The sequence below is a fragment of the Manis javanica genome, chromosome 1 (assembly GCF_040802235.1).
Source record: "Manis javanica isolate MJ-LG chromosome 1, MJ_LKY, whole genome shotgun sequence".
NCBI classification, from domain to species: Eukaryota; Metazoa; Chordata; class Mammalia; order Pholidota; family Manidae; genus Manis; species Manis javanica.
Genome location: NC_133156.1, coordinates 49,921,263 through 49,942,267, shown reverse-complemented (window position 1 = coordinate 49,942,267; position 21,005 = coordinate 49,921,263). Strand labels below are relative to the sequence as shown.

At 43.6% G+C, this 21,005-nt stretch overlaps 1 protein-coding gene across 2 annotated transcripts in view; it reads left to right on the top strand.

Annotated features, from left to right (window-relative positions):
- SLIT3 (slit guidance ligand 3) overlaps nt 1-21,005 on the top strand; it is a 596,734-nt gene that overhangs the window by 31,293 nt on the left and 544,436 nt on the right. For both annotated transcript variants that reach the window (XM_036995101.2, XM_036995102.2), the window contains exon 2: nt 15,032-15,103. In XM_036995101.2, the coding sequence (XP_036850996.2) occupies nt 15,032-15,103 (72 nt within the window). The remainder of the gene's footprint in view (nt 1-15,031; nt 15,104-21,005) is intronic.

Here is a 21,005-nt window from a genome sequence, read left to right as displayed (position 1 = left end):
CAGCTCTGCTCTTCAGAATCATTTCCCAATGAATATTACTCAGAAGATATGTGAACTGTGACAAATCACTCAACCTCTAGGGACCTCAGTTTCCTGTAAAGTGAGGCTATAATAGTATCCACCTCCTAGAATTGCTGCTGGGACTCAAAGGAGATGAACAGTGCCTGATACATCATGAGAATTCAATACATGGCAAAACTGATATATTATTACTATTATGCTTTTCCTAACAGTGTAATTTTCTGTATTTGTACAACTGTCTTTTAACTTCAGAAGCCCTTTCTCTCATTATACTTTATTTGATCATGTCCAAAGCCCTCTAAGGTTAGCCAGTGCTATTCACCACTTTTCAGATGAGAAGAGTGGCTTGCACAATCTGCACAACTAGCAAATTATGGAGCTGCATTGGGAGCCTTGAGGCTGCAGCTCCTGATCTGGCTGTCATCAAATCTGTGCCCTCCTGCCTTCCTGCAGTGGCAGAGGGCCATGTCAGCCCTGTGGGAGATGCCCAAATGTGTAAGAGCATTCTCTGCTCTCAAGGAGCTTATTGTCTAGTTGAAATCTGAGGAGGCTTGGTCTAGAAAGGAGAGTCTACATACAAGTGGAAGCCACTTTTGCTGTCTCTCACAAGAGAAGGCAGGTCAGAAATTTACTGGCCTGGAGTTTTCTATGGCACCATCAGATGACACTCAGCATTTTCTTGTGCTGAACCTGTCTCTAATCTCCTACATGTCACTCAGCAAATGCCCTCCATGTGTGAAATGAGCAATGGAGCCAGCTCTCTGGTGGATGGTGTTAGCTCCGAGTTGCACCACATTCCTCCCCTCCGCCACTCCTCCTTCACAACAGACCGTAACATTATTCTGTGATTGCTTTGCATCATCCTTCCCAAATGTGCATCAAATTAAAGAGTTATTAGGGCATGGCAGGACATGTTTATGAGGAAGAATTTCCTTTAAAGTCACAGTTCAGCCTGAACTCACATTATTAGTGTTTATACTATGTAGTCTGTTGCAGTGCAATCCACCTTTATGTTCCTTTAGCAATCACTGCATTTTTTGGTCTGCCCCTTCCTGTTTTCTTAAAGTGATCACTGCACCTATATTAGAGGTTAACAGTGTGTATTCTCTAAGGCTGTTGGGTTTAGAGATGTGCTCCATTCAGAGAATGACACTTAGCCACAGCATATCTTGCAAACAGCATAGACTTTGAAGTCGTTTGCAGCCCAAGTGGCCAATGGGGGAGGGGAGATCTTTAAGAACACAGACATGGTGGGTAACCAGGCCCCCTGTGAGCACCTGCTTGGTCACTCACCTCTCTTGTGGGTGTTTTGTGGCTCCAGCTAGGATGACCATTTGTATTGATTTGCTCAGGCCAGTATTAATTTCTGCCTGTTTTCCTGATACATTTATTAATGGCTACCCTTTGCCTCACAAAATCATTCAAGTTTGAATGGTAAATTATGTGGTCACTGTAGTTCTGACTGGTGCCCAGGTTTATTCATATAAATGAAATACTGACATTGGCTTTGGATCTCAAGCCATTGTCAGTGAAAAGCAAATGTAACTCAGATAAAACTGTCAAAGAGCTAAGTTCAGATCATTCAGTCATTCAACAGATATTTATGTGACTTTTATGTACTGAACATTGTGCTGAATTCTGAGGGTTCATACATAAATAAGATATGGAGTTTATTGAGTTAGCTAAAATTTTGACTGTAGTATGAAAATTCTCTGAACAGATCATTTCAGTTTGTCTTTCACCCATCAGGACTCTATTTATTTCTTGCAAGTCAATTGCTAAGTTCTCAGGCATTGATACTTGACTGCCTGAATATAAATGCCCATTTGGTACTTAACTTGTGATCATAGAAGAGGGTCTTAATATCCCTATGCCTCTATTTATTCATTCATAAAACAGGACTAATATTAGCAGTGACCTGGTAAGCTGGTTGTGAGGATGACAAGAGGCACTGAATGTGAAGTGCTTAATGTAGTGCTTGCCACATGGTAAACACCCAATACACATTGACTCTTGCATAATAATTGCTCATTCTGAAAATATTTATTTAGACCCTGATGTGGGCTGGCACAGCTTTTCTACCTCTGTTGACTAGAACTTATGTGGTCTTCTTAAAAAAAAATGCATAGTTTAAGGCAGGGTATGTTAATTGGGTTCATGGTCTGTGGGAAGTATCCTGGGGGATAAGCCAGGGTCAATGAGATTCTGCCCCAGGGCATCAACCAGTTTTCTTGTAAATATAGGGGAGGTAGATTTTCTAAGGTCATGCTATGAATTAAAAACAGAGCAAAGAGAAAGATTATTAATGCTTAACTTGTAAGCCTTCTTTCTCACTGTATCAAACTTCCATGTGTATCAGTTAGCATAGATAAGCCTATGCTGCAGGAACAAGTAAGCCCAGACGGTCAGTGGCAAAACACAATAAAATTGTATTCCTTCCTTATATCATAGTCCAGTACAGTTGGTTTGGATAGAGGTGGGTGGCCTGTACTCCATATAGTCACTCAGGAACACAGGCCTTTTCATCTTGGGACACACGGCCTACACATGTCAAGGAAGATAAGACCAAGGAAGAGAGAATAATGTTGTGCAGGGTATTCTGTGACATCATCTAGAAATGGCATATAACATTTCTATTCACATTCCTTTAATCAGAATTAAGTCACGTGGCCCCACCTAAACAAGGGGTGCCAGGAAATTTAAGCTTGCTGTTAAGAAAAATGAAATTGTTTGGTGAACACATAGAATTCTCCCTGCTGTACCATGAGCTCAACATTTCTTGTCACATGTTCAAAGACTGACCCCAGTCTCTCCTAAGAGTTCTGTTTCTTAATTCCCAAGGGTTTGCTAATTTTTCATATGCTGTTATAAGCAGCAGGGAGAAAGTCTTTGAGAATAGGCTTCCCGAGATTTGGAAAGCATCTGAGATTTCTGGGCATGATAAAATGAGACATTAAGGAGGAACCTTTTGGATTGATAGTCATCACCTGGAGGTTATTGATTAGAAAGGAATAAGTTGCCTTAGGTAGTCATGAGAAGAACTTGGGAAGGATTTATTTTTATTTCTTCTTTTCTGAGTGAGGGCTGGGATGTCCTGGGATGTGTCACAAAGGCAGAGATCCCTGCAGATGCTTTATTGAGGATGTGACTGGGTAGACTAGGAAGATATGGGTGAAGAGCTGTGGATTAGGTCAGATGCCCCTCCAAAGTTACTTGAGCACTGAGGTCCCCTAAGGGCTTTTATGTCTAACTGTGCTTACATTTTGTATGAATAATAATCAGCAATTGATGGTAATGATTATTTACTGAATACTTTGTACTCAAATCACTTTCTCATCTCATTTAATCCTCACAATATCCTAGGAGCTAGGTGCTGTTATACCAGTTTTACAGATGAGGAAACAGAAACTTGGGGGTGACTTAAGGAATTTGCCTAAAATCACACCACTATCTGGTACCCAGACTATCTGATTCCAGGGTCTGCTTTCTTCGGCATTTTGCTCTGGAGCAAGGATCTCAAACTCAAATGCCTGTAAGGACCAAGCAGGGAAGCAGATGAATAGGACCAAGGAATTACAGAGTACATGCCTCATTCAAAGTGGGCAGTTGCTTTGTAGCTCCAGTTTACAGTGGCCATTGAGGCCCAGGGTTATCAGATCATCTGATTTTCTGGAGACAACCCAGAATTCCAGGTTTGTATGTGAAATGCTTCCAAACTGGCAACTACTTTCCAATGTTAAAACCATACTGAGGGCCAGACTAAACATGTCTGTAGGCCGGAACTGGCCTGTGTGCTACCAGTTTGCAGTTCTTCTCTACTGCCTCCAGCAAAGGGCTAGTTATGCCCCACATATGTGCTCTCCTGCTGGAGCGAGAAGATGAACAGAGCAAGATGGGCAGACAGGGAACCCACCTGCTGCAGGGAAAGAAAGAGTGCAGACTCCCCCCTCACCCTGCTCTGTGCAGGGCCTTCATTACCCCTACATTAAGCCATCCAGGTTGCCCCTCTGTCTGGCCCATTCTCCTCCCTGCAGGTAGCTGTCTGCACAGCGCTGGCTGCAAACTTCTGCAGGTGTAAAATTATATATGCGTGAGTTTTGCCAAGCCAGAAATTTAGTCCAGAGAGGCTTAGTTCCCAAACAACTGAGGTACTGTGAAGCCAATTTTTTAAATCAAATTCAATCATCTCTTTCCTGAATGCATGTATATGTTTTTAAACTGGTATGTGGTTATGTAACGAATGAGAACGAAGTGAAAGTCAGAGAATAATTGAATAATGCCTCCTGTTTCACACGTCAGGAGAGGTAAAGCATGAGATGGGGCTCTGTGAGGGTGATCCACAGGGAGACGTGGCTGCTTATGGCCTGGTGGGATGGTAAGTTGATGGCTCTTGAACACATGCTGTTTTCTGTCTTCCATTGGAGAAAATGGATGGATGACACTAAGTCCTTTGGGCTGTGGAGAAGAAGCAAAGAAGAAAAACACCGTTAGGGTAGAACAGTCTGAGCAACTCCTCAGAACTGCCCTTGGGCTCACCAGAGATCATCTTCTTTTGGCCAGAGTTCCAAAGTCTTGTATGGCTTTAGCTCTGCTGTTGACTTAAGCTATGGGGAGAGTCCTGTTCCAACTGGACCACTTTTTCCAATATTTTTTTGAGAGGAAAGAAAAGTGCACAAGTAACGCATGTTTATTGTGGAAAACATTGATAATCTTAATAAGTAAAATGTAAAAAATTCTAAAAAACAAAACTCTTCAACATAGTGTACATTTCTCTGAGTGTCTCCAAAGGGCCTCACTGCATTAGAGATGTCTGGAAGGAATTGAGGGGAGCAGAATCTGTGGTCTTGGCTCCCATGGAGCTTCACTCTCCTTTGGGAGGCGAGGCAAACAGACAGCAACACACGAGGTGGTAGGAAATGTGATGAAAGACCAAAATGAGTTGTGCAGAGGCTAAATGATGCAGAAGTTCAGGAGTTCAGAGAACGGAGACATCAGTGCAGGCCGGAGAGGCTGGGAAAGCTGCAGAGAGGAGGGTGGGAGGCTTTGCAAAGCTTGAAAGAGGTGTATCAGTTTCCTGAGGCTGCCCTCACACCGTGCCACAGCCAGGGTGGCTTACAACAACAGAGATGGATTCTGTCACATTCTGCAAGCTGAAGTCTGAAATCTGAGGAGTTAGCAGGGCTGCACTCACTCTGAAATCTACAGGGGAGAGTCCTTTCTTGCCCTGAAATCTATAGGGGAGGAGGCTTTTCCTAGCTTCTGGTAGTGGCTGGGAATCCTTGGCCCTCCTGGGCTCACAGCTGTGTCACTCCAGTCTCTGTCTCTGTCGTCATATGGCATTGTCCCTGTGTGTCTCTGTCTCTTCATCTTATAAGGAGTCCAGTCATATTCAATCAGGGCCCACCCTAATGTCCTCAGCTTCACCTCATCACATTTGCAAAGACCCTATTTCCAAATAATGCCTCATTTCCAGGTACTGGGAGTTAAGACTTCAACTTATCTTTTGGGGGCTCATGATTCAATCCATAATATTGTGATTAGATTTGGATGGAGAAAGGATGTTGAGGGCTCTGGAGGCCAGCAAAAAACAGCGTATGTGTCAGTGGGGTGCCTAGCACAGTTCCTGGACTGGGTAGGTGCTCAGTAAATGTCTGTGAACCGAAGGAAGAAAGAATTAAATGAGGCAGCCTGAGAACAGTTGTGAGACACCCCTGGCTGCAGAGCTGTTGCACTGTGAAGAAATTGGGATTTGGGGGAAATGAATCTGGCTGTACAGAGCAGGTTGAATGGCAGGGGAGGGAGACTGAGTGCTATTAAATCAGTAATTTATCTGCTTCACCCCTTCTGTGATTCTGATTGTTGAACGCATCAAGTCTGCCCCATGGATGCTCCACAGTTCAGGTGCCACCTGCCCCTATGATCCCATTTGGTGCCATTCTGCTCCAGTCTTCTGACCTCCTTTCTGTTGGTTAGGCCTTTCAAATGCTCTTTCTACTCAGGGCCTTTGCAATTTTCTTCCTCTACTTGAAAATCTTTTCTTTCAACCTCTACCCTCATCTGGCTCCTTCTTTTCCTTTGGGTCTCAGACCAAATAATTCTCCCTGAGAGAGTCCTTTCCTGGCCACCCTAGCTAGTGTCCCCACTTCCTTCTCATTCTCCCCATTCTCATGCTCTGTCTGGGTCTTACCCTGAAATTATTTCCTAGTTATTTCCTTGAAATCTGTGGTCCTATTGTTTATTTGTGGTTGCCTGGGTCCCATGAATTAGTGTTCTATTGCTGCATAATAATAGTCTTACCACAAACTTGGCTGCTTAAAACAACTCCGTTTATTATTGTGCAGTCAGCTGGGGGTCTCTGCCTCAGGATCTCCAAAAGCTGCAGTCAAGGTGTTCGTTAGGGCTGTGGTCTCATCTGAGGCTCAACTAGGGACAGATACACTTCTAAGCTCTCAAGATTGTTGGCGGAATGCAGTTCCTTGCAGCCTGTGCGATTGAGAGTTTGGGCTCTTGCGAGGCATCCTCAGTTCCCTACTGGTTGGTTGTGGAGTTTGCTCTGGGCTCCGTGCCATGTGGTCTTCCTTAGTGTGGTTGCTGGCTTTAACACAGGTAGCAAGGGAAAGATTCCCTGAGCAAGACACGTAAAACAGCTGTATGTAATATAATCTCGAAGGGACATCCTGACGTCTTTGCCATGTATTGGTGAGAAGCAAATGAATAGGTCATGCCCATGCTTAAGGAGAAGGGATTACACAAGGGTGCTAATACCAGGAGGTTGGGATCATGGAAGCTGCCCTAGAGTCTGTCTGCCACACTCACCAAGAGAATGAAAGTTCCCGGAAGGAGCTTTTTGTTGTTGTCCAACACTCTATCCCTACCCACAACAGAATACCAGGTCCAGAGCAGATGTTTAAGAAAGGCATATTGTAGGAAGAGAAGAGTGGAAAGAGGGAGGGAAAGAAGGAGAAAGGAAGGAAGGAAAGAAGGGACTCCTGCTTTCCCCTCAACATGTTTTAACAGCCAAACAAATCTGCTCGCACTTCTCCTAAGGCAATGCCTCTGGGCTTTCATGCATGCTATTTCCTTTACTTAGAATCCTTTTCCTCCCTCTCACATATTCCCATGCCAGCCAACCTAGCTAAGGCCAACACATTCTTAAGGTCTAAATTAAAATGTTTCCTCTTCCTGGAAGCCTCTACTGACCCTTAAAACCCAATTACTCCATATTCCTTTCCATACTCTCCCATAAGCTTTTGTTTATACCTCTGGCACAGTACAGAGCGGGATTCTGTAAACCACAGCCCCCAGGCCAAATCCAGCCTTCAGCCTGTTTTGTAAATAAAGCTTTATTGGAGCACAGCCATACCCATTAGTTTGTGTATTGTCTATGGCTGCTTTCATGCTGGGAAGCTGAGTTGAATAGTTATGATTAAAAATATGGCTGGCAAAATCTACATTATTTACTATCTAGCCCTTTAAAGAAAAAGTTTGCCAACCCCTAGTATAGAGTGTTTATCAAAATCTATGGTAACTGATTCTCTATTTATTTCTTCCCCACGAAACTCCACATTGCTCAAGGGCAGAGACCATGCAGTGCTATTTACAGCTCAGTTCTGTATCCCAGCAGTGAGTGCAGTACCTGAAACTTAATACACAAGACATATTTGTTGAATGAATAAATGAATGAATGATGTGTCATTCAGAAAAAGAAGATAGGTAGAAAACTCACATTAGGATCATTTCAAGATGGTTGATTTACAAAGGGACTTTTTCAGAATTGTGGGTGTGATTCAAGGAACAGGACTGGAAGCAAGGGAGCTGTTGCCACCCCAAAGCCAGAAGAGTTGAGGGGGTAGAGTGTTCTAGAATCAGCGAGTAGTCAGTCATGAAGAAGAGCCAGGAGGCATGAGCTAACCTGGCTGATCCTTCAGGGAGGGAACCAGGAGAATAAATACCCTCTCCTCACTCTGCTCCCTTCTTCCCACCTCCTGTTCAACTTAAAGATGAGCAATAGGGCCCAGGAGCAAGCCCTGCAATGTGGTCCTTTTAGGTCTGCCTCCCAGGTTAGAAAAAGGTGGAGAGAGAATAAGTGCAGCTGAGGCCAGAGTCCCCTCCCCAACATATTCTGGTGTGATTGGAACCTCCTCTTTGCTGGTGGTAAACAAGGGGTCAACAGGGCCGTGGGACACCTGAACTCTGGCTCCTCTCACCCTCTTCTTGAGCAGGGCTCCCCACATGCAGCCCTAGGGTCTCACACATGAGTGCATCACACCATAGGAGCTTGCTGCCCTTGCCTTCAGACCTTTCATTTCCCTGTGATTCCCACCATTGCCCCTGCTGTCACCACAGTGCACTTCCTTCCCATCTGCTCCAGGTCTTCTTTCTAAGGTCCTACTCTTACAGCAGTCTCAAACCTCTGACCCCTATGCCCCATGGAATCTAGGCCACACCTCTTAATATTTAATTTTTCACATTCTTACATTGTTCTCCAAGTAGTCCCTCTCCTCAACTAGACCCCAAGCTCCCTGAGGGCAAGGATCAATCCATTTTTTTTAAACCCACATGGTCTGGGCCCCCAAAATATGAGAATTATAGATCTCAAAATTATGAGGACCCATCACAATAGTATATATACTAGGCATCATGCCGAGCATGCATTTACTACAAATGCCCACTGGTTACCCCTATAGTGGAGAACTCCTGCATTGGAAGGTGGTCCTTACAAGTTCAACTTATGCTAAGACCTTACGTTCCTTCCTGAAACCCAGAAGGCAGCACTCTTAATCCTTCCTTACCTCCCTCCCTCCCTCCTTCCTTCCTTCCTTCCTTCTCTTTCTTTCTTTCTCTCTTTCTTTTTATTTTTTATTTCTTTTTATTTCTTTTTTATTTTGGTATCATTAATGTACAATTACTTGAACAACATTATGGTTAATAGACTCCCCCCATTATCAAGTCCCCACCACATACCCCATTACAGTCACTGTCCATCAGCATAGTAAGACACTATAGAATCACTGCTTGTCTTCTCTGTATATACTGCCTTCCCCATGCCCCCTCTACATTGTCTGATAATTGTAATGCCCCTTTTTCCCCCTTCTCCCTCCCTCCCACCCATCCTCCCCAGTCCCCTCTTTCCCTTTGGTAACCGTTACTCCATTCTTGGGTTCTGTGAGTCTGCTGCTGTTTTGTTCCTTCAGTTTTTGCTTTGTTCTTATACTCCACAGATGAGTGCAATCATTTGATACTAGTCTTTCTCCACCTGGCTTATTTCACTGAGCATAATACCCTCTAACTCCATCCATGTTCTTGCAAATGGTAGGATTTGTTTTCTTCTTATGGCTGAATAATATTCCACTGTGTATATGTACCACATCTTCTTTACCCATTCATCTACTGATGGACACTTAGGTTGCTTCCATTTCTTGGCTATTGTAAATAGTGCTGTGATAAACATAGAGGTGCATATGTCTTTTTCAAACCGGGCTCCTGCATTCTTAGGGTAAATTCCTAGGAGTGGAATCACTCTTTATTCTTGTACAGGGGGCAGGGGTACTTAAAGTCTGGTCTGAATTGACTGTGTAGTCTCTAACTCTGTAGGCTTCACCATCACAGAGAAACATCTTTTTGAAGCCAATCATAATCTCTACCTCGGCATCCCCTCCCTCCTAGTTGTTGGCTGTGGGTGAGTAATTAACCACTCCAAGTGTTGTTTAGAAAGTACTTCTTCACACAGTTTACCTCTTGAGTCTCACAGTAATCCTAGAAAGCTGGTATTCTCAGTCATAGCTTACAAAAGTCTTAATGATACCAATAGCTGGAGTTCAACAAAGTGAAATAACTTTCTTAAAGTCACGCAGCTAAGAAGTGAGGACTCAGTGCAGAGCCGGGTTTAACAATTGATGCTCTTTCCTCCACACCATGCTGCTTATTGCAGGTGGTTTTTACTGCTCCCCTTCCCAGAGGGGCCAAGGTGAAAAGGAAATTTTGCAGGATTGCCACAGAGTGGATCAGAAAAAGGGTATGAATGTTTATGTGCCGAGATCGGGACAGTGGACTGCCCTAGGACATTTCTGTTTCATTTTTTCCTATGTTGTTCCAAGTTTTTCTCCATCCCCACCCTACAAAAAGTGTCAAACAGATGTGAAAATACCATACTGGAATGGGGAAAAAGAATGCAGGAAATTTCCATGGTGATGGCTGGTTACGGAAGCAAGATGGTAGATGATGAGCAGCATGGCAGAAACCAGACATGGGCAAAAAGAGCAAGAAAGCACTTCCCCCTCAAGTTTGCAAAGAGGCTCAGCACTCCCACTGGCCCAGACATCACTGGGAGACAGAGTAGGAGGCGTGCCATCTTGGCTGGGGGTGGGAACAGTGAGTATGGGTACTCTAGGAGTACCATATTCCTTTTTTCGAATCATAGGGATGGGAAATTCTGTTCTGTTCTATTCTTTTTATTCATTTATTCATTAATTTTTCTTTCAGTCAACAGTTAACCTGATCAGCAGTAGAAAAAACTTAGACTCTAGTTAAAGATGGGCAGCAAGAGGTGATAAATAACATGACCTCTGCATTCAGAGAGCCTGAGTTCACATCCCAGCCTTTGCACTTACTGGTTGTGTGACCTCATGGTAAGTTGCTTTATGGGCAAAATCTCCTAAGCTTAGATGGGGGGCAGGGGAGACTAAGCTCCAGCTTCCTCATGTGAAAAATGGAATAATAATAGTACCTACCACATATAATTGCTATCTGGATAGGAGAGAAGAAACATACAGTTTTTTGCACACTGGCCAGTACATAGTTTGGGCCCAACAAATATCAGCTCTTATTAAGGCTGATCTTTAGTATTTTTATCTCTTGAAGGAAGATAATAATACCCACGTTTCAGAACTGCTGCAAAGAGGAGGGAAAAAAACAAACAGAAAAAGCTGGAAGGCTCCTGACTCAGATATTGCATTTGTCAATGTAGACTGCTATAACAGATAGGGCCAAAATTTCAGTGGACTAAGTGTTATTTCTTGAACATGTCTGAATCTGATGTGGTAAACAGAGAGGGGAGGACTGTTTCATGAAGTCATGCAGGGACTCAAGCTCTTTGAATTTTCCATTCTTGGAATCCTCCACTGGATCCAGCCCAATATGAGGGATGAGAAAGAGTATGAAGGATCAGGCAGGGAAGTGTTATGGATGAGGCCTGAAGGCAGCATATATTGTTTCTGCCCCTGTAATAGTGAGAACCAGTCAGTCACATGGTTGTACCTATCTGCAAGGGAAACTGGGAAGTGTAGTCCCTGTACACCAGACATAGGGAAGTTGGTCGACAGAGAGAAAATAGTGTTTGGTGGACACCTTGCCAGCCCCTGCCAGAATGTTCAGTGAATGGCACCAACTATTGTGATTACTAATTTAACACCGGGGTGAATCCCATAGTATGGAAAGCCCCACCTGAAGGGATGGGCAGCCCTAAATATTCAGTCTTTACTCCTCAGAGCCTGAGAGAAGGACCAGTTCCCACCCCATTCCTGCAATGACATGGTATCTTTGGCCCCTGTGAGCTTTCCTTGACCATAATTGAGGGTCTCAGGGTTGCAAGAAAGCCTTAGAAATGGCATTTCATTGAGAGTCATGTGAATGGAGCTCCATTATTAATGGCAAATTAAATATTCGGGAATTATCTTTCTCTTCCATCTCTCTATTGTTGAAAAACAATCACTTCAAAACTTAATGTTTTAAGACACAGCACTCATTTTACTACACTCTCTCACAGTTTCTGTGGGCAGAAATTCAAGAGTGGTTCAGCTAGGTGATCTGGCTTAGAGTTTCTCATCAGTCATAGCTGGAGTTGGAATCTCACAGGTGTACCTCTTACGCAACTCTAGGCTAGGAAGAATCAAATAGCCAGGGTGGAGCAGCTAGGGCTCCTCAGGCACCCCTCCCACGACCCCCGTCTGTCTCTGGTCCCCATGCATGGTCTTACCAGTGGCAGCTTTAGGTCTTCTGGTCTTCACATGGCAGCTCGGGGCTCCAGTGAGAGAGCCAGGCAGTTACTTACTGCCTCATCTAACCTTGCCTCAGAAGTTCCCCAGTGTCATTTCCACTCCAGTCTTATTTGTCCAAGCAGTCACAAGGGTCTGCTCAGGTTCAGGAGGAAAGAGAATAGACTCCTCCTCTTGATGGCAGGATTGTCAAAGAAACTATTTGCAGACATGTTTTAATACCGCTCCACAGCCCTACCCCACGTCTAAACACTGGAGTGGCTTCCCCATCTAGGACCACTCAGGATCATGTGTGCAGATGGTTCTGAACTCATATGAGGTGAGATCTGCCGAGTTCCTCAAAGGCCAAAGCTGAACGTTAAGAAATCTGGCTAAAGTTCCAGAAAGAAGAGCCCGGATTGGGACGATAGGGGCTGGGGGAGGGGTGAGCACATGAAGTAGTGTATCTTTTTCTCAGTGTTAATTTAATTAATTCCCATTTCAACTAAGCATGTTTGCAGTCCAGGCTTTGTGCTTCTCAGATCCCAAAGTCTGCAAGTAGGGGAATAGTATGTAAAGCATGGGGGCTCATAGAAGTCAAGTAAATCTCTCTGACTCCCACAGCTGGGAGTTGGGGATGGGAAAGAGGTTTGAACCATGACCTATCTCCCCTCAGAGCCCACATACTCCTGACCTTCTCCCTGGAAGTCTGGCAGGGTTGGGGGAGGTACCATGGAAATAGGTGTCATAGAAATGCTGTGAGGGAGAGGCCAGCACAAGCGGCCACTTGTGGCACTGTCACTCTGCTTGTCATCCGCATGCACCCCTCGCTGATCTGTAGGAAGACAGCATGCCAAGGGAGTCTCTTGGGGAGTCCAGGATTTATCTCTAGGTACAGAGTTTGGGGTAGTGTGGTCAGCTGCTCTCAGTGCACTGAAATGTCAGAGTGGAGATGTTGGGGAGCATAGTTCAACTAATTATAGTAGCAATAGCTGCCATTATCAAATATTGAACAAGTGCCAGATAAGGACTGTGTATGCATCATCTCATTTAACCTTCATAAAAATTCTTAAGGTCAAGATGGTTACACTCATTTTATAAATGGAGAAACTGAGCCTCAGAAATGATGTAAACTGCCCTTAGGTCACTCACTATGTGGCAAGGCAGGGATTCAGAAATATTAGTTGAAAATATTGGTGCCATAGCCACTAGCACAAGCTTCAGAGACACCATGCTGTGTCCCCTTAATTAAACCCTTAGTTGCAATGTCATATCTGCAGTTGTCAAGGTCCTCAAACATCTGTCCCAACTGAGATGGGAGGTGAGAAGAACACTCAGGGTTATTATGAGCACACGCAGATTCCTCTCTGGGTGCTGGTGTTTAATCCTTCCACGGGCAGCCTGTCTCTATTTCCCTGGGTAATTCTTGTGCTTCCTTTACCTGCATTCAACTTAGTCTGGGCAGTGTAAATACTGTCTTTCTTCATCACAGGCTGTTTAGGAAATACTGTGATTGCTATTTTAGGTAGTGGAAGCCTGGAAGAAGGAGAGGAAGTGATTTCCAGGTGAGGTTACTCAAGAACTCACTTGATTTCCAGTTCAGTATTATTGCCAATACGGGGAGACTAATCCCTCCTTATACAAAGTACTGGAATCTGAAAATTGTAACTCAGAAGTCTTTCTGAAGCATGATTGCAGGATGGCAACTTTAGGACCTGACTAGGAAAAGCAAAGAAATTGTGGATATTTGGATGGGGATCTGTCATTGGGAAAATGGCCTCTTAGTACTTAAATGTTTTGGAGGAAAGCAAAACCAGTTTATAGAAAACCTTGCCAAAACTCCAATTTTGCCAAAATCTTGAAAAGTTTCTTACAAGGAAGGAATGATTAATAGGGATTGACTGATCAGCATCCATGATTAAGAATTGTAACATTCACGGTGCTTTAAAAAAAAAAATTTTTTTTTTTTTTGCATCAAGTCTTAGGTAGTTTTTGTGAGTACAGAATATTTATACAGTTGTTCCTAGGTTCATTCTTGACTTTGGTTTTCCCTAACCCAGGTTTTGGTGCCCCCCTTCCCACCCCCTTGTGCAAATACCACCATAACGCTTTCAGTTCTTCATGGCAAATCCTCATCTTTGGGGCCATTTTCAAGAACTTAAGCCTACAGCTTGAGGCAGAAGTAGTCCATGTAGCTGTCTACCTAATGTATGAGATTAGTGCAGTTACCTCTACTCTGTGCCAGTCACATACCCTCTATGTTGGGCTATGGAGTTAAAGGAGATACTATCTTTGCCTTGAGGGAATTTGCACACTAGCCAGAAAAGAGACAGTACCTAGACAGGCACCAAATTCAGCCAAGATTATTTTGATTTCAAGTGATAGAAAATTCAACTCAAACTGATTTAAGACAAAATGTAAAAGAGGTAGGATAGTATGGGTCATGTAATTTCAAAATACAGAGATATCTGACTTCAGGCATGGGTGGATCCAGATACTCACAGGGTAGCACCAGGAATCAGTCTCCTAGTCTCCTGACTCTGGAAAGCTCTGTCTTTGTGGTGGCCAGGTGGCTTCTAGTGGTGCTGAACAGCTTAGAAAGCCCAGTGGAGAGGGAGCTACTGGGAATTTGAGTCATGTACATGTTCGTGAAACAATTACTGTGGTTAGAAGGAATGGAGATGGTTATAAGCCTGGTCTAGATCAAGCCTGGAGCTGAGAAGAGGAATCAGCCTCACTTATATGACGTTATCTGAGAATTGGGAGAGGGGGCTTCCAAAGAAAACTTTGATACTGGATGAAGGGGCAACAGAAGCCAAGTAGATAAATATAACAGGGCTCTACTATATACATAATAGACAGCTTATTCCATACAATGTCCTTAATTTAAGGTTGGTTGGGCATGCTCAGGGGATAACGTTAATCATTGGAATTGCCTTCTCCTTGACAAGCAACATCCTCCAGTCCAAGCCAGTCTGGGTTAAATAGACCACAAGTGTAGTCTGCAAAAATCTTACCCAAATTTCTCTCCATTACAGTGACCTGGACAGAAATAATATCACCAAAATCACCAAGATGGATTTTGCTGGACTCAAGAACCTCCGAGTCTTGTAAGTAGTATATGGCTCTCCAGTGCAATTTCATTTTCAGCTCTTCAGCCTTGTGAAAATGTTCCACTGCCCTGACATCACACCCCTAAGCAGGAATTCACCATTCTGCAGCAAAAAGCCCTTTATAAGTATACCCAGGTTTTCACATGTATCTCATTCTGTATCTCCATGCTGTAGGCTTGGCTGGACTGATCGAAGAAGTCTGTGCCAGTAACAGGGAAAACAGAAGGCTATGCATGAATAAATCAACATGCCCAGCTTCTAGGATGACAGCAATGTCAGGTTGACTAACCATGCTTCCCTTCCATAGAGGTTATAATTTCTTCTCCAGCCTGTGCATTAAAAGAACAATCAGGACAAAAGTTATTTATCTTGTTGCTTAATGGAGAGAAGGGAAGGAGGGTGGGAGAGAGTCAGACAGGGTCAGAGCTCTTGCTGAACACCCACAGCTGTGCTGACGGTAGCAAAATTTGAGATGGGCTTTGGTGCAACAGTGGAGCAACAAATGTCAGATTTCATTGCTAAATCCTATGAGTGGTGAGGAGGTGCCTACACGCTTGTCCATTGACAAGTCTCAGACATTCAGAGGCACAAGAAAGGAGCAATTGGACCCTCTTTCCTTCTTTACTCAGAGGTTAATTTTGACCTGTAAATGTGGCACCAGATCTGGAGCACAATCTGGGCAATCCAGCCATTACCCTGGTGTTTTTTTGTGTCATGGAATCTCGGATGTCAGACCTTTACTAGAAGTAGCAGCTATTGCTTTGGTATCTAAAGCCAATTCCTTCTTTTTACTAATAGTCCTTTATAATATGATGAATTTTGTTCTAAGAACAGGAAGTATCAGGTTCTGGTCCTGATTCAGAATTAACTGCCTGTGTGACCTTGGGCAAGTCACTATACCTCTCTGAACCTAAGTTTTCTCATCTGTAAACCACAGAATGAATAATGTATTAGTTTGCTAGGGCTACTGTAACAAAAGCAAATTGGGTGGCTTAAAGAAAAGAAGTTAATTGTCTCACTGTTTTGGAGGCCAGAGTCCAAAATCCAGGCGTCAGCAGGGTCGGTTCCTTGTGAGGGTCATGAGAGGAGGAGCTGGTCCAGGCCTCTCTTCTAGCTTCTGGTGGCGTCAGGCATTCCTTGGCTTCTAGATGGTCATCTTCTCTCTGGGTCTCTTCACATTGTCTTCCCTCTATGCATGTTTGTATCTAACTTTACTCTTTTTAGAAGGACACCAATCATATTAGATAAGGGCCCACCTAATAACCTAATTTTAACTCAATTACCTCAGGGAGGACCCTATCACCAAATAAGGTCACAGTTTGATAGACTGGGGGGTCAGGACATCAACACATGAGTTTTGCAGAGGATACAATTCAACCTGTAACAAGTGGTTAGAAGTCCTTCTATCTCTCATAGTTGCACATACAATGCCCTATGATTTTAACATTTTCATGAACAGTCTGTTTATTCTCACTACAACTTGTGGAACATTACTTGTATAACATTGAGAAGTAGATAGTGGTAATGATGCCCTACCTGGCCAGAGGAAACAGAGGCACAGAGAGGTTAAGTGTCCAACTCCACATGGCTATTAAGTGCAGGAGGAGGAATCAGAACCCAAATTTGTACTTTCTAATCTCTACGCAGTGCCTCTGATCATTCGCATTATCAAGTTAATAAGAAAGGTAAAGACCAAGAAAGAGTAGTCTACCCATTTTGTGACTGCAGCACTGGTGTGCAAGGGGCTTACCTGTTTCCCTAAGCCTTGGTGTGTGGGGACTCTGGCGTCTGGATGTTGGGCCTCCAGGTAGCAGCTGCTCTTCCCTCCATGTGTAACCCAGTCTTTGTCCTGTACCTTCTCCTTTCTCCATCCTCAGAGGGGAGACCCTACCTTCTGGCAAGTGTTCTTGTACCCTGAACAGTCTTATGTCTGTCAAATGGCTAGTAGCTCTGATAAGGTATGTGTGGATGAGAACTGAGATTGGGTTAAGGGTGGGGGAATTCCATGGTTCAGTTTTAGGGTGATCTTTATTGAAGAGAGAGAGGCAGTACACCCCCTTTCAGGTCACTTGCCAGCTTAAAGAATAGACATTTAGATGCTCCCTTTATTTTTTTCTCTTTTCCCCCTGCATCTGTGAGAGATCTCTTTTCATGCAAGAGAATTTCACCTAATGCTTCATTTTCTAACAAAGTCAGAAAAAAGAAACCCTTTAATTTCCTTACCGTTACATCAGAAAGACAAATAAAAATTCCAATTTCCATGTCTGATCTGAGGAAGTAGAAAATTTGAAATAATCACAAAAGATTGCATTAATATCCTCTTATGGTCTACAACATTCCTTTGACTAAAGTTTATCTTTCCAGTTAATTGGTGCATTCTTCTTATTTTGATAAGCAATGCCAAAACACTCTCCCTTGCCCCATTTTATAGACTTTGTTAATATACTGTGTTTCATGATCTTCCTTATCAACTCAAAGACAATCCCATTCAAGTGGCCTTTTATTATTCTGAAAGAATCTGCTAGGTGGGGTAGCTGAATTGCTTTCTGACACCAGTAAAATGTCCAGACATTTAAACCATATTTCCTTCAATCTTTTTAGCTGAGTAACCTAGACAACTATCTTTTTTGAAAAGCTTTCATCACACCTTGGCACATTTCCTATATCTGTGTCTTATTTACAATTTATAGTGAAACCAGAAAAGACTCAATAGTCTTGAATAATTTGAGCTTGCCACCTATTTCCATGCAGAACTATTAATTCAGTGCAGGTGAATGGGCAAAAGCAGATGAAGTGGAGACTGGGCAACTTCAGCCTCATCCAAAGGCAATTTTCCCAAATGCAGTGCATTCATGGAAAAGATACAAGAACTGCACATAACAATCCTTTCTCCCATGGGGTAAAAGTACGAAAAGGTCTCTTGTGATGGTATCAATTATATTCCCTTTCTTAGTAGTCTGTTGCAAGAGTTTTGCCATGTCCACAATGTGGAAGCAGCTTTATCCCAAATGGGGTTAATAAAGGAGTTAAACTCCACCTCAGCCATCAATACATGGGGTGATTCCTATTCTGATCCAGTGTTAAAACTAAAAAAATAAATAAATAACACTGCCAAGTGTCCCTGTAATGCAGAACAGACTCACGCTATGGACAGTCCTTCTGGGAATCCACCTTTGTTGGATTCTCCTCACCTCTCGAGTCTGGTCAGTATAATGAGAGTTGTTATCTATGGCATTAGCACAAGCTCCAGAAATGCATCTCAGCCTACAAATCTGGATGGGATATTCAAAGCTTATTCATTCATTGACTCACTAATTCATCAGATGTTGGCTACTGAGCCTTTAAAGGACAGGAGGTACCAGGCTAGACTTCTATAGATCTAGCGAGTAGGTCTAGAAGGAGCCCTAGGTTTCTTACTAGTCAGGATCCCAGCAGGAAAGAGATGACACTCACACAGAACAAGTGAAGAGAACTAAGTAAAGAATTATTTACAAAGGTATGGGCAAGGTTAAGAGACACCAAGAAGAGATCCTTCACTTCCCTGTAGCTGACAATGAAATAGGGCACCATGACTGCCCTGGGGGCCTCAAGGAGCAGAGGGAGGAAGTGGTTACCTAAGCCCACAAAAGGTCAGGACTGCCTGTTGTCTTAGGTAGAGGTTCTACCTGTGGTCTTAGGTAGTGGCACACAGTGAACCTGAAATGACTTGGCAGGGAGGGAGCTGGGAATAAATACCCAACTTCAGTCTGCTCCTCATTTCTTGGCTCCTGCTGGTGCCCCCCATTGACTAAACCCAGTAGGAAGCCAGAGACAAAGAAGCTTCTTGATGAGGCCACTGAATGTTAAACCTCCCAGGCATGAGGCAAGTGGAGGAGGGGCAGGCATGTGATACAGGTATATTCGCATTTTTTCTACTCCTCTTTTGGAAAGAAGCTAGTAGTGTTAGATTAATTAGTACAGAACTTAGAGATTCATCATAGGAGGTTGGAGTTAAACTCTTTTGGAAACCCAGAGGGAATGTGACACTCAGCCACCCTAGTGTTGCTTCTTGTTATAATTGGGAAGGAATGACAAGCTCTGTGATGGGTCGATTGATAGTAAAAACCCAGCTGAACCAACCCCCAGTCACTAATATTGAACTGGTTCCTTGTTTAGCAAGATGTGCTAGTGTGAGTCTGTTAGCATTCCAAAACCCTCCTTGCCATATGGTGGAATGGAAAGGAAGAGAAGGGAAGGAAAAGAACATGTATTATGCCTTTGATTGTACTCCAGATCTGGGCTGGGTAATTGGCATACTTTATTCCATTTTTATTCTCATGAGGACTTTTGAGATGTTTTATTTTTTCTATTTTGAAAATAAGGGAACTGAGGCTCAGAGAGGTTGACTAGATATCCCACTGTTACACCATCAGCTGGTAAGAAAGCAGGAAAGGGATTCCCAACCAAATCTGGTAAGCACGCCAGACTGAGAGTTAGAGAGTCAACCCTAGCTTGCTGAGCGACTTTATACAAATCATTTCTCCTTGGACAAGTCTCTTAACCTCTGCTCCACGGTGGTCCTACCTGTTAAGTGAGGACCTATAAGGGCACAGCCTACAGGGCCCAGATGTAACATGCCTGTGTGAATCAGAGTGGGTGTGGACTGTGGCAACTGGGGGAGCCATGTGCCCTGCCTGACACCTACTGGATTCTGGCCAGTTGTTGGTATTTGCAAATACAAGAGCTGATTTTTCAAAAGGAGTTTCTTTTATGGGCGTGTGTGTGTGTGTGTGTGTGTGTGTGTGTGTGTGTGTGTGTGTAAAATATCCTGATTTTTAATTGTTTGCAACAGTCACAAAAGTGTAAAATCTCATTGAAAATACCCCTATTACTCTGGTGGTCTAAGGCAGAAATTCATGTGTCCTAGACAAGCCTTTACCTTGACATAAAATCAGTATGTGCTGTAGTCCAAAGTCCTCTTTCATTTTTCATTCATTCAGTAAGTCTTTATTAAGTGGCTGTTGTGATAGGTAACTGGGTTAGGGTTGGGGTATGAAGATGAACAGAAGTCCTTCCTCTCTTGGCCCTTAGGCCTAGTGGGAAGGATAGACTTGAAAATAAATGCAAGGGCCTGGGAGGTAAACCTAAGAGGTACAGGGGATGACATCGCACAGGTGGAGGGCTGGCATGGAAGGAAATGAAATAAAGGCCTACCTTCCTCAAGGTCACTCTTCCTTCCTTCTGCTCTCCCTTCAGGTGCTTCGGGCACCTCTCCTGCTGTCTAATCCAGAGGAACCCATGCCCTTCCTAAACCCTACCTTTCAAAGAAATATCCTTCAATCATAACTGCATAGCCCTAAATTCTGCTCAGCCACCAGTCAGCTCTAGATGGAAACTATGCAGCCTTACTGCTTTCTTTCCCTACTGTTAAGCGAATCCATTTTAAGCTGCCATGTTAGGGAAAGAAATGTTTCATTGTATGCTCAATTCTTGGGATATGTAACATGCATGAATCACACTCACATAAGCTGAGTATTGAGGTTTTTTAATCACCTACATGGAGGATGTCAGAGGTCATCTGAGCCTGAGTTGGGAGAACAAGCTTTTGTGCCCATCACCCTCATGGTGGGAACAGCCAAGCCCTGGGCACGCGGAGTTCCTGGCACAGACGGTTGTCAACAATAGCTTCCCCCTTTCTGTGAGGTGACCCAGAGACAGGGTGTGCAGAGAAGGCCCTTTTCAATGAAGTGTTTTGAATCCTTAGAGGAGGGAGCTCTGAGGGAAGAGATGCTGAGTATGTGTGCATTTTTTATAAGAAGCAGCTTTTACCTCTTCTTTTTCTGTGCAACATCCTGCAGTGCTTGGGGGGACATTTGCCGAGAACATTCTTAAAATAGAGGCATGGAAACCAATCTGTCAG